This window comes from Antechinus flavipes, chromosome 5 (assembly GCF_016432865.1).
Source record: "Antechinus flavipes isolate AdamAnt ecotype Samford, QLD, Australia chromosome 5, AdamAnt_v2, whole genome shotgun sequence".
Classification (NCBI taxonomy): domain Eukaryota; kingdom Metazoa; phylum Chordata; class Mammalia; order Dasyuromorphia; family Dasyuridae; genus Antechinus; species Antechinus flavipes.
The window spans coordinates 60,841,871-60,855,175 of record NC_067402.1 but is presented as its reverse complement, the minus strand read 5'-3'; the positions used below and the strand labels follow the sequence as shown (position 1 = coordinate 60,855,175).

At 42.0% G+C, this 13,305-nt stretch overlaps 1 protein-coding gene across 14 annotated transcripts in view; it reads right to left on the bottom strand.

The window, feature by feature from the left end:
* KIAA1217 (KIAA1217 ortholog) overlaps positions 1–13,305 on the bottom strand; it is an 887,028-nt gene that overhangs the window by 13,584 nt on the left and 860,139 nt on the right. For 13 of the 14 annotated variants that reach the window (XM_051963016.1, XM_051963028.1, XM_051963021.1 and 10 more), the window contains 4 exons: positions 9,461–9,591; positions 8,639–8,786; positions 4,175–4,640; positions 357–540 (listed from right to left, as the gene is read on the bottom strand). In XM_051963016.1, the coding sequence (XP_051818976.1) occupies positions 357–540; positions 4,175–4,640; positions 8,639–8,786; positions 9,461–9,591 (929 nt within the window). The remainder of the gene's footprint in view (positions 1–356; positions 541–4,174; positions 4,641–8,638; positions 8,787–9,460; positions 9,592–13,305) is intronic. The other variant, XM_051963017.1, reaches the window with a different exon arrangement.

Sequence of the window (13,305 nt, the reverse complement as noted above, 5' to 3'; positions counted from 1 at the left end):
AATATTCTTTAGGAGACCCAAGTGGTGTCATTTTTTAAAAGAAGCCCAATTTTGTCCCAATCTGTTTAGCTAGTTTTGACCAACAGGTCACCTGCTGGAATGACATCAAACCACTAGGAAATCCAGCAACAGAGTCATTTCCCTTTTTTTTAATGGTACCACCAAGAAGCAGAGATTTTCCTGTCACTACTACAGTTGATCAAGAGAAGCAAACCCCTTGAGACCCCATGGAAGAACATGCTCTCCACACCCTCCAATAGTACGCACTAAGTACCCAAAATGACCAACACCAGATTGAGAAGTGCTCACGATCTGCAGCAGGCCAAAGTCAAACTGTGGAACAAGCCCGAGCTCACCCAGAAGTTCCAGCTTGTCCACTGGGGTATCCCCCTTGGGCGAAGCAGCGGAAGACGGCGGCATCTCTAGGTTGGGGATAGACTTCATGATATTGGCCTGAGCTTCCTCCAGGAGCTTTTCAAATTCTTTTCCGTTATAGTGGTCCAGGTTTTGCCTTTTTTCTTCCCACTTTTTTTCTGCCTTCTGAAGGGAGACATAAATCATTTAGTGCTCATCCATGATTTCTGCCACCGTGAACTGCAGCAAACCGTTTTTGTGGGTGTGCAGAGGGAGAGGGGGACATCTAAGACTTTTCTATGCTGGGCACCAGGCGGTCAAGGAGCGATGAGGAACTCTCTGGATTCTGTTCCCTGTGGAGGGTCCTTCAAAGTCAGGCACCCCTTGAAGAGCACCGTCCAGGTGAGCTATCTTATCGGTCACACCTTCTGGAACTGAGCTGGTGAGTGGTACGTTCTTTGTTCTCAGAGGACCAAGACACAAGAGTCCATGGACTGAAGCGAGAGGTCAGGCTGCGCGAAGTCACCAGCCTCAGTTTCCTCTCCAGAGCCATCTGGCTCCAGGGGCAGCTACAGATCAAGCCCCGAGAAGCTATTGTGCAAGGGCTGGAGTTTATCCTAGGTGAATAGAACACTGGGGGCCTGGAGTCAAGGAGGGCTGAGTTCAAATCCTATCTCCGAATTTATTAGCTGGGCAAATCACTTAACCTCTGAATGCCTCAGTTTCCCCATCTGTAAAATAGGAATACTAATAGCACCTACATCTCTGGGTTGTTGTGAGCCCTAAATGAGATAATATTTGCAAAAATGCCTTACAAATCTTAAAGAGCTACATAAATGTTATCTATTATTATTATTCTTGTGAATAATGCTTACTAGAGATCATTCATAATAATCACCATTACTAATAATTAAAGGATGGTTAGGTTCTAGTAGCTAGGAAGGGCATTTCAAGTAGAGGGAATGGCATAAGAAAAGACTTGTCAGATATATCTGGGGACTGATATATCTGCTATTCAGTTCAGTCAAATTGACATGAACATAGATTTCATGATGAGAGATAGATTATAAAGTTGAAAAGGTAGTTAGAGCTAGATTATCAAATCCAGAACCCAGAAGATGTGGATAACCTGTGCAACCTTAAATCAGTCACTTAACTTTCCCTGGACCTCAATTTTCTCATTTGTAAAATGGGGAGTGAATATTCCAAACAATTCAGCTCAAATTCTATAATCTTTGGGTCCTAAGGAGCTTGAAAGTTATTTTAATCAATCATCAAGAATTTATTAAGTACCTAATAGGGTCTGGAAGCTCTGCTAGATCCTAGGGATATAAAAACAAAAATGAGATAGAACCAGAAATTGATAAAAACAAAGAAGCACTTTTGGGAGAAGCCCTCTTTGACAGGAGGCTATAGAATGATGGATTAAAGCTGGGAGATCCAAGAGCTAGAGAGTCTTCAGTTAGAAGGCTCGCGGCAGAATGCCAAAGTCTAAACTAAGGTGGTGATGAGATTGGAAAGGAGGTCTGATTCGAAGGGAAAAAAAAAGTACTATGTCTTTTAAAATGTAGGGAGAGGGGCAGCTAGGTGGTGTAGTGGATAAAATCCACTCTGAAGTCAGGAGGACCAGAGTTCAAATCCAGCCTCAGATACTACCTAGCTATGTGACCCTGGGAAAGTCACTTAATCCCAACTGACTCAAAAAATAATAGTTATTGTTATTTTTTATTTATTATAAATGTTTTTAAAAAAAGCAGGAAGGGGTGTGTCTCTACCTAAGAGATATGTACAAGAGGAAAAGCTAGAAGAAAAATCAACATAAAAGCTGAGAGAGGAGAGATTATTTTGAAGGAAAAGACTGGAATTTGTGATTTAATCAGTACTGAGAACTCCAAAGTGAAAATGCAGGTCAGCAACTTTTCAGTAATTTATAAACTTAGAGAGGTACCAAGATCATTGGCAGGTTAAGTGATTTTCCTGGGATCACACAGTCCATATGTGTCAAAGGTAAGATTTGAATCAGCTCAGCTTGGCTTCAGGCTAGTTCCGTATCCACTAAGCCACAGCTGCTTCGATCACAAATGATTTTTTAAAACCCCACAAAACTGGTGGTTGACAGTGTCATATGTGCTGTTAAACTGATCACCATCAAAGCCAAGTCTGACTAAATCACCCCGTATTCAATAAGCTCCAGTGACCTCCTCTTGCCTGCAGAATCAAATATAAAATCCTGGTTTTTAAAGCCTTCACAACCTGACCTCATCCTAGCTTTCCAGTCTCCTTAAGCCTTACTCCTCTTCCATATATAGCTGAGATAATTGGGATTAAGTGACTTGCCCAGGGTCACAAAGTTAGGAAGTATTAAATGTCTGAGACCAATTTGAACTCAGGTCCTCCTGACTCCAGGGCTGGTGTTTTATCCACTGCACCCCCATATATTCTTAGATCCAGGGACACAAGCCTCCTCATCTTCCTTGCGTTGTACATCCCATTTCCCAACTCCAACAGTTTTATCTGGCTGGGGCCCAATACTGGAATTCTCTTCCCTCCCCCCTCTTCTGCAAGAAACCTTTGGCTCCTTAGTTTTAGTGCCTTCCTCTTTCTCAGAAGGGAGAAGCGACCCTTCTTTCCATTTATCCTACATTTATCCAGTTTTTATAAATTGTCTCCATCCTGTCTCCCCAGATACTGTTAATTTCATTACAGCAAGGATTGCTTCCCCAACCTCACCATTGCTTAGCACAGTGCCTGACCCCTAAGAGATGCTTAATACATGCTGGTTACTTGACAAAGGACAGATAAAAGAGATTAAAGAAAGAGAAAAGGTCAGAGATTTAGAAATCAAAAGCTTATTCGTGATCATCACCACGTTTTTTACTCAATCAAAATCCTAAGAGGTCAGTTTCAAATCCCTCCAAACCCAAAAGTTTTGTCATTTTATCCAATTCTCTCCAAAATCTGATTTCAAACAGTTTTCTAGCATCTTTCATGACTTGCCAACACATATTCTCCACTCTGGTCCAAGTGATCTAATTTATTAGATTTCAAGCTCCTTAAGGACAGAGACTATCTTTTGCTCCTTTTCCTATCCCTAGCATTTAGCATGGTGTTTCATACATTGTAAATGAATAAGAAATATTCACGGGGTTGTACACAGTAAGTGCTGAAAAAAAATTTATTGGTTGTTGAAGTCCTTATATTTTCTGACTTCACTGTTTTGATCCTCCCGCTCTGCCTTCTCCCTGTTCTTCACCAATTATCACTCCTTCAAGATCCAGATACAATCCCATTTCTTCATGTCATCTATCCAGCCACTAGAACTAATTTCTCTCTCCTAAGACCTCTCTTAACACTTAATTGACTCTCTTAACACTGAATTAATATTCACTTGGTACTGCAGAACTATTTCTCTCTCTTTACGTGTATCTGAGAGACAAGATAATAACATAGAAAGAATACTGGACTTAGGAAATCCAGATCTGAATCCAAGCTCTGATATTTCCTAGCTCTGTGCCCACAAGCAAGAGGAACTATTTTTCTAAACCTCAGTTTCTTAACTTGTAAAATGGGAATGTTAATAGTTACACTATTAACCTCAAAAGCTTGTTGTGAGGGCAGTGCTTTATAAGCATCAAAGAATTGTTTTATTTAATATTTAATTATGCTTTAAAATTTCATTATTAATTTTGCCTAACTAGACTGTAAGTTCTTTGAGAGTAGGGACTGTAGCTTGTCTTCTGCTGTATCCCCTTTCACCCAGTGCTTAATAAATAGCTGCTGCTATATTTAAGTCAAAGGACGCAGAAAGAAGGGACCCTACCTCTATAGACACAGCTCGGTTCCGGCTGCTTGCGCTGTGAATCTCTTCAATGAACAGACTTTGCATGGTGGAGCCGTTGGTGGGAGGAGGTGGGGACTGGGGGGTTTGCACCGCCTGGCCAGTGGCGGTCGATTCCTGCGTGGATGCTGGGGGGCTGGCGGGGGGCCCTCCCGGCAGGCTCTGCGTGTGGTTGACCAGTGCGGAGGAGTGCTGTGACTGATGGATGACCACGGGGGAGCTCTGTGCATGGTGGACAGTCATGGTGGACAAGGGCACCACTTCTGACTTGACGGATGAAGCCTGGGACTCTGCATTCCCCCCAGGGGTGCTCTGGGATGGGGGGCCATGGCTGTAGGCCGACTCTTCCTGGTTTTTCAAGATCTCTGCCGCTGTGGCTTTTTCCATGGCCACATATTGTGCTACTTGGGCGGCATCGGCACCTTTGAGCAGTCCGTCGGTGACGTGTCTAGGAGGAATTTTGCAGAGGAATATAGTATTAGTTATTTGTAGAAAGTATATACAGGTTTTGTCTACATAATTTTAGCATCCCATGCTGGTATATAAATGCCCAAAGCCTGACAGTATGTTGTTTTTTTTTTTTAAGAGTAAGATATTCCACAGCTTAGAGAAATCAATTGACAATTATTTACTGAATGAATGAAAAAGCATTTACTAGGTGATTTATTATTTATTATGTGTCAATTATGGCCAAGACCTATATTAAGTGCTGGGAATACAATAGAAAAAAAAGACAAAAGAAATGCCCAAGACATTTTTTGTTCTCAAGGAGTTCTAAGATATGTACCTAGTAGATGGAAGAGAAGCTCAAAGGGGAAGGTTCTAGACCTGGGACCGTGTGTGTGAGCTCAGGTAGAAGGAGGCAATTCAAGGGGGTCTTCGAGGATCGACAGAGATTTTAAGAAATGGAAGGAAGGAGAAAGGCATGGCAGGCTCCCAGAGAGGAACAGCTAATAATCCGGCAGATGGATCATGGAGTAGATGGAAGGAAGTGAAGTTTAAGACTAAGAAGAGAATGTCACGGCTGTTTCCTGAATCCCTTCTATCATCCCCTGACGACCCCCAGGAGACTCGGGAAGAGAAGCGGCTCTGGCTGTTGGTGGCCCTGACCTCAGACGGCCTTGGGGTCTGTTTGCACCGGCGGCCAGGGTGACATTACTGCCACACTCTGCTACTCCCCCGATCCACTTCATTCAGTTTTATTCCTAACAAGTGACTGAGAGCCGGGAACAGGGGAGTCAGCAGCTGGCGTGGGGCGAGCTGGCTTTAATTACGTGGCTGTGTTCCTATTATCATTACTCAGTGCTTACTAAATATACAAAGTGCAGATCTGCAAAACCTATTTCTCCACACGGCGTATGTTCCAAAGGGATGAGACTTGAGACCAACACATGCAGACTGTTCTCCACGTACTCGGTTTGTAAGATGTTCAAAGCGTATCTCTGTATTACGATCTGCCCGACTGCCACCTGGAATGGGTTCTGGGGTCTCTGTTCTGAAAAGAGATCCCTCCCTCTCCCCCTTCTTGGGCCCAGACGATTTCCAGGGCTCTCTTCTCCCTCTCTGCCTTGGCGATCTCATCAGCTCCCAAGGGCTCAAGCGCCATCATCTCCACACACGACTGAAATTCTATGCCCTGAAGCCCAAGTCTCTCTCAACGCCTCCTGTCAAGTACTTCTGAATAACTTTTCCAGGATGTTCCATCAGCTGCTCAAACTCAACATGCCCAAGATGAATCTCATTATTTTCTCACTTCTCACTCATCTTCTCCCCCTCTCCCTCCAAACTATCCCGTTTCTGTTAAACACATCATCATCCCCTTCGTCATCCAGGCTCGTCAGGGTACAAGTCCTGTCACAACGCTGCATCTCTGGCATTTACTCTCTTCTCATCTGATTACCTGCTCAGTGGTCTCACCCACTCTGGGCTTAACTTTCTCGTAGCCTGGGAGAGGCCAGGTGCACCTTCCAGGTCACAAGCGAATCCTGCAATAGTTAATTTGTCTTTGCAGGTATTAGTCCTACTCCCTATTTGGACCTTCAGAGCATTTGGTTTCTATCTCTATTATAGACATTACTTATTATTATATAATTAAGACATTATAGACAATATTATATATTCTGTTTTGTACAATAATAATAACATGTAAATTTATTATAAATAAAATAATGTGTATATGCTATAAATACTATTATAATTACATATTATAACTATTACATATATTATGGTACATATTATATATTATAAATAATATGTAATGGTATATATTTATATATATAATAGTTTTTCCAATTATATTTCAAAACAATTTTACATTCATTTTTTTAGAAGCTTGAGATCCAAATTCTCTTTTCCCTTCCAATTCCCCCTCATTAAGACATGTAATAAAAATTAGTAATAACAATAATATAGTTAGCATCTATATAGCAATTTAAAGTTTGCAAAAAGCTTTATATATGTTATTTTATTTAATCTTCACAATAACCTTGTAAGGTGGATGCTATTTTTATTACCACATTTACTACCACCCAACCCAAATCCCCAGATTTCCAGATCAGTTCTCTATCTGCCACACTCTGCTTCTTCTCAAAACAATTTGAGCTATTTAAAGTGGGGATAGATTGCCTTGTGACATGTCTCCCCCTCTGAACGACCACCGGTCAAGAATGTGGGCGATGGGACGTGTGTGCTTTACCTTAGGTAGCCTCTCCTTTCCCAATCCCAAGATTCCACAGTCCCAATGTTAATTGCAAAGTTTGATTCTCTTTTTTTTTTCCTCTTTGAGAAAATTAGGTTATTGGCAGTTATTAGTTCAGGGACTCATCACAAAGGAATTCCTGTTTGCGGTTTCTTTTCCACACTGGTTCTATTTCTGATGGGGAAGAATCTGACCCGGTACAAGGTGTGCGGTATGATTTCCTGGAAGTTTTCTGGGCCATGTCCTCTCAAGTCCCAAGTGAAAAAAGAAAAAGGCCACGGCGCTGCGAACAGTTTTTAGTGTTCTTAGTTACAGGTGAACAGCAACAAAAAGAGAATTTCTAACCCCCAAGTGCAGCACCAGTTGTGGAATACCAGAAAATGTCATTTGTGACTGTGTAATGAATCAGTGAATGAAACTGCTGTGAATGTCAGGGGCAGCTTCTCTTGTGCAGAGATGGAATCCTGAATATCTGGTTTAATTCAGAAACCAGGAACGAGTGATGCAGTTTTAGCCAATTTTTTTTATGGAGCACAGCCCTGCGAAGCTATAAACAGGTGCTTGCTGGATCGCAGGGGAGGCCATTCTCGAGTGTTTCTCTTTTCTCTGTACAATGTATAAGAATGTTCTTAAGCAGGCTCTTTTTTTTTTTTTTTAACCCTGAGGCAATTGGGGTCAGGTGACTTGCCCGGGGTCACACAACAGCCAGAAAGTGTTAAGTGTCAGAGGGCAGATTTGAGCTCAGATCCTCCTGACTTCAGGGCTGGTGCTCTAACCACTGAGCCACCTAACTGCCCCATAAGCATGCTTTTTTAAGAGTAGATTTGGGCATTATACTCGGCAGCAACAAGACCATACAATGATCAGTTCTGATGGACACGGCTCTCTTCAACAATGAGAAGATTCAAACCAGTTCCAATGATGTTGTGAAGAAGAAAATCATCCACACCCAGAGAGAGGCCTGTGGTTCACAATATAGCATTCTCACTCTCTGTTGTGTTCGCTTGCCTTTTGTTCTGCTTCTTTTTTTGCTTCTGCGGCACGATAATTGTATGAATATGTGTGCATATATTGGATTTATCATCTATTTCTACCATGTTTAACATATATTGGACCACTTGCCATCTAGGGGAGGGTGTGGGGGAAGGAGGAAAACTTGGAACACAGGGTTTTGTGAGGGCTAATGTGAAATAAGTGTCCACGCATATGTTTTGAAAAAATAAAAAGCTTCAATAAAAGGGAGGAAAAGAGAGTAGATTTAGGGATGGCTTGATTTATGTATAATTATCTTCCTTTTGACCAAACTCATCCAGAGATCCCAAAGTGAATGTACAAGATGTCTGGCTGCATGGTATGCTGCCCAACACGTGCCATCACTCACAGATAACAAAAAGAAATGGATGCATGCAATTAAAAATGAGGTGAAAACGACCTAAGGGAACTTTAAAAAAAAACCCAGAATTCGTTGTGCAGGCTAAGTTTTGTCCCAACGGCGTTTTAAATGTGACAAACACATTACAGAAGAGTCTTCAGCCCAGAACCACAGAATATTAAGGAGGGAAAGATTAGGAGTAGCTGCGACTTCCCAGTACCATGGGAACTAGGAGGTTGTAAATCATCATGGAAACGGACACGATCTCAATGAGAGGGAGAGGGAAACCACATGGAAGTCCCTTCCTCTGAACCTTAATGCCCCACCGCTGATCAGAATGGCCAGGAGCCCCCACCCTGGCTGTAGCCTAATATACCTTCTTAACATTGTCAACACATCGGTCATGCTGCGGACCCTCTTGAGGAGGCTGTCCAGTTTGTGGGGCTCCTCCTTCAGAAACCTCACAGCCTCTACCTCGATCCGCAGGATGGCCCGCATCTTATTCTGCAAGGTTGGAAATTCTCCTGCAGGGACAAAGACAGATGGACAGTTCAATGGGGGAACATCAACGGGGGCCAACATAGCAGGAAGAACTGCAGCGGAATAAGAAAGTGGCAGGGGATGCTCACACTGCCACAGCACAGAATGGCTGCACCCAAACGGGTGGTCTTTTGCTGTATTGGTGGCCCAGTGGGTAGAGTGCTGGAGGTAGGAAGACTCATCTTCATGAGATCAGATCTATTCTTAGTAGCTGTGTGGTCCTGGGAAAGTCCCTTAACCTTGTTTGCCTCCTCTGAAAATGAGCCAGGGAAGGAAATGGCAAACTACTTCAGCATCTTTCCCCAACCCAAATGGTGTCGAGGAGTCAGAAATGACAGAAAATGACTGAACAACAATACATTTATTATCACCCTACTAAATACAGTGGGGAAGAGATCATAAACCTTGAAGGGATCTCAGGTCATCCTGTCCAACCTCCTTTCATCCAAAGGGTCACAGGTATGACCCCTTCTCACCTACCTAAGGGAACAGGAGAAGGAACGGAGACTCAGAGGGGTGAAGGCACTTACTGGCCTGAGGTCACATAGCAAGTGGCAATGCTGAGAGCGGAACCCAGACCCCTGAACCCAAATTCAGGGATGATAAATAAAGCCTTTGCTCTTTTCCTTTTGCCCTTTCCATGAAGAAGGAGGCTCACCTTTCAGTGCGGCCACAGCTTCACCCACTTGTCGAAGAAGAAAAGCCCCATCTTCCACATCCTTCAGGGTGACCACACGGCCGGCTGAGGTGGAGTCCTTCTTCAAATCTTCTACAAAGTCTTCTAGTTCACTGCAGAAAACAAACAGGAGGGTGAAAAAAAGCAAAGGCAAAACAAAACTAGAGTGTGCTAAGTCTCACATAGCATGAAAAGAAACACCTAAGTGTTTATTTTTGACTCAGTCTTAGCTCTGAATCCCCCCCCCTTTTTTTTGTCAAAATGGAGGGGAAGAACGGGATATACAGATAAAGGGAAGGAGAGAAAGCAAGAGAGAGAGAGAGAGAATAAAGGAGGGACAGAAACACACAGAAAGATGTTATGGGAAGGAGGAAGGGAGGGAGAAAGGAAGGTAGGAAAAGAGAGAGGTTGACAAAGAGGGAGAGAGGAAGAAGAAAAAAAGAAGGAAGAAGAAGAAGAAGAAGAGAGAAAGAGAGACAGAGACAGCAGGGGGGAAGAGAGGGAGAGAGAGAGAGAAGGGAGAGAGCATACATACATGCTTGTTAGAACACACACCTTGTTTTAAGTATCTTAGATTTGTGAGTGGTATCCCCTTCTAAAAGAAATTATCATTAATAATTAGTGAATTAGGGAGATTCAGAGTTTCCTCCTTTTTTGTTTTCAAGATCTCAGTCTCCCAAGGTTGAGTTAACTTAATGCCACTGAACCTTACAAGGAAGCTCTAGTCTCTGGTAAATTCCATTCGATCAAACTTAGGTGGAGACAGACCATTTTGTCTAAATTGCCCAAGACTGGAGGTGTTCTGGGTATAAAGATAATCTCTCCATCCAAGGGGGATATGCCATTCTCAGCCCCTCATTTTCATTTTAATTTTTCATTAATTGATCACCAATCAGGGTTGATTCCCACCCTGGAGAACACTTCCTCTTTGAAGAGTAACAAACTGAAAGCCTGCCTGCCATGATTATCTTTGGTCTAAGAGAGATAGCCAAATGATCAATAAACATGCTGGCCTTTTAATACAATGATTAAATTATCTAAAAATTATGTCTTGAACTTTTTAAACTGCTACACTTCTCTCCACTCAGATGGTATCAGTCCTATTTCTTTTACCCTTACATCTCTCCTGAACTGCACCCATAAATAAATAAACTTATTTCCCATTTGGCTCCTCTGCATTCAGTCTCTTCTCTTCCCAAACCACCTTACACACCGTCGCCAAAGCAGCTGAACTGCCAGTGTGTTTTGCTCAGAAAGCTCCCACGGTGGCCAGCTGCCTTTAGGATCAACTATCAGCTCTTCTGCTGAGCACTGAAAGCTCTTGGCCCCAGCTTCCCTTCCCAGACTTACGTGCTACCTCCCTGTACCCAATTCTATGGGCTCGCCAAACTGGCCTTTTCCCTGCTGTCCTGCTTCCCTTCCCAAGCCCATGCAAAGAATCGGTCTCCCAAGTTTTGAAAGCGCTCCTTCCTGACGATACCTCCAAGAAAACCTCCTTCCCTTCAAAGCTCAGTTCATACACCCTCTCCTCCAAGATGCCTTTTCTGGTCCCTCCAGCTGTTAGTGCCTCCCATGAAATTACTTTCTATTACTCTGCATGTTTTACATAAATTTTATTTGGATGCACAAATTATTTCTCCAAGAAAATTTTAAATTTTTAGGAGCCAGGAACTGTGCTATTTTCATCTATGCATCTCTAGTACTTACCACAATGCCTGACACATAATAGGTGCTTTATAAATGCTTGTCAATCGACTGAATATTTAACAAATACTTGCTGATTTGGTTTGGTTTTGTTTTGGTCTAGGGCAATTCCAAGGAAATTAAAGGAGTCCATCCCTGTTTTTACTTACAATACAGGACTATTTTCTGTGATGCTCTTATGAAATAAGAATAGCAGATATGTGTATATGGAGCACTCCTTTCTCTTTTCATTTTTTTAATATCATAATTTATGTCACAGAGGTCTAAATATAGGTTATCTTCCCCCCTCAAAATCTACCCTGCATGAAATATCTGAATGCAGTATGAATTCAGCGGACACTACACATTTAATGCTTTCAAACATTTCTCATTTTAGTGCTGCAATATAAATTTATGAGCAGTATCTATTTAGATCAATATGACTGTTATTTATACTTATGCTTTATTTCTCTTACTAGTTTGTGAATTCATTAAAGATAGGGAATATCTTAGTACTTTTTGATCCTCTCAGTGCTCAGATCAATTTTCGATTCAACTCTAGTACATATTCAGTGCTCAGTAAATGTTTCATGGACAAATGAATGAATCTCAACTCAAACCCAAATCATACCATGACTCCACTTTAATATCACTTCACACATTCTTTTCCCTAATATACTGGCAATAACTGTGCTCAGATGCAAAGGTCAGAACATTTCAATCTGTCTCTCATGAACCTGAGTTTCCTGATCTATAAAATAAAGAAGGTTGTACTGATAAATGTTCTGATTCCTGGTAAATCCAAAGAATCGAAGAAAAAAAAAAAGGGGGGGGGAATAAATAACCACTAGGTGGCAGTATGAGAACAGATATTTTACTGAATTTGAGGAGCATTTTGCTTTTTTTTTGGCCTGGTTTTGAGACATATGAGAATGAACAGGGATTACCTATTATGGCCAAAGTATATGTTTGTATGATATTGAGGGTGGAGAAGGGAGGGTAATCCTCTATTTAACCTAGCTACTTACTATAGTATTCATTTTTTAAAGGAGTATGTACAGGAAAAGGTTAGCAAGGGATGAGGCAAGGGAAAAGATAGGAAGGGAAAGAGAGAAAAGGGAAGAAGGAAAAAATTGGAGAGCGAAGGGCTGCTATTTGTCCATCAATCTCAGAGAGGACCACGACATCAAGGAGGTGATGTCATGACTTAGAAGTGAATTTCAGTGAGGGCAGGCTGGGCAAGGTTGGCTCCCCTCTAGAACCAGATGGGTCCAGTAGCTAGAGGGAGATCAGGATGAATGGGAAGGGAATTGGGAAAGAAAAGGAAAAGGGAAGGGAGCCACTTAAATAGATGAGTTTATTTTACAGATTGCTCATGTTGGTCACATAAAATGAGGATGCTAGTAAAAAGAAGGGCAGCTAGATGGTATCTTGTGTACAGATCACTGAGCTTGGAATTGGGAAGACTCATCTTTATAAATTCAAATCTGACCTCAGATGCTTACAACCCATGTGACCCTGGGCAAGTCAGTGACCCCTGTTTGTCTCAGTTTCCTCATCTGTTAAATGAGCTAGAGAAGGAAATGGCAAGTCACTCCAATATCTTTACCAAGAAAACCCCAAAATGGGATCGTGAAGAATCAGATATGTTTAAATATGACTAGACAACACCAACAATTAACACATTAGTAAAGTGAATGTGAGTGTCACTGGATTTCCCTGAATTTCAATTTCTGTAAGTACAGAACGATTATAATATTTGATGTGTGAAAAGAGCTTTGTAGATCTTAAGCCTTCTTAGGATACAGATGATGGCACCTTTTCTTTTGTCTTCAGATTTTTAAGAAGACACTGAAATGTTCAGTGAAGACTCAGGAAATAAAATCCCAATTTTAAACCAAAGCAGAAGGCCCTGCCCTTGCTCCAAAAGCATTTTTTAAAATAAAGGATCTGTCCCGTGACTACATCAATAGTCCCGCACTTCAAGGAGGGAAAGAAGAAATGGGATAATTCATTTTTTTCCCCCTTTTTAAAAAATGTCTGCCCATTGCAGCTCCAAACTTGTGACCTAAAGAGATCTGCCTGCCTTGCCTTCCTCAGTAGTTGGGATTTCAGACATGTACCAATATACCCAGAGTGGCTAC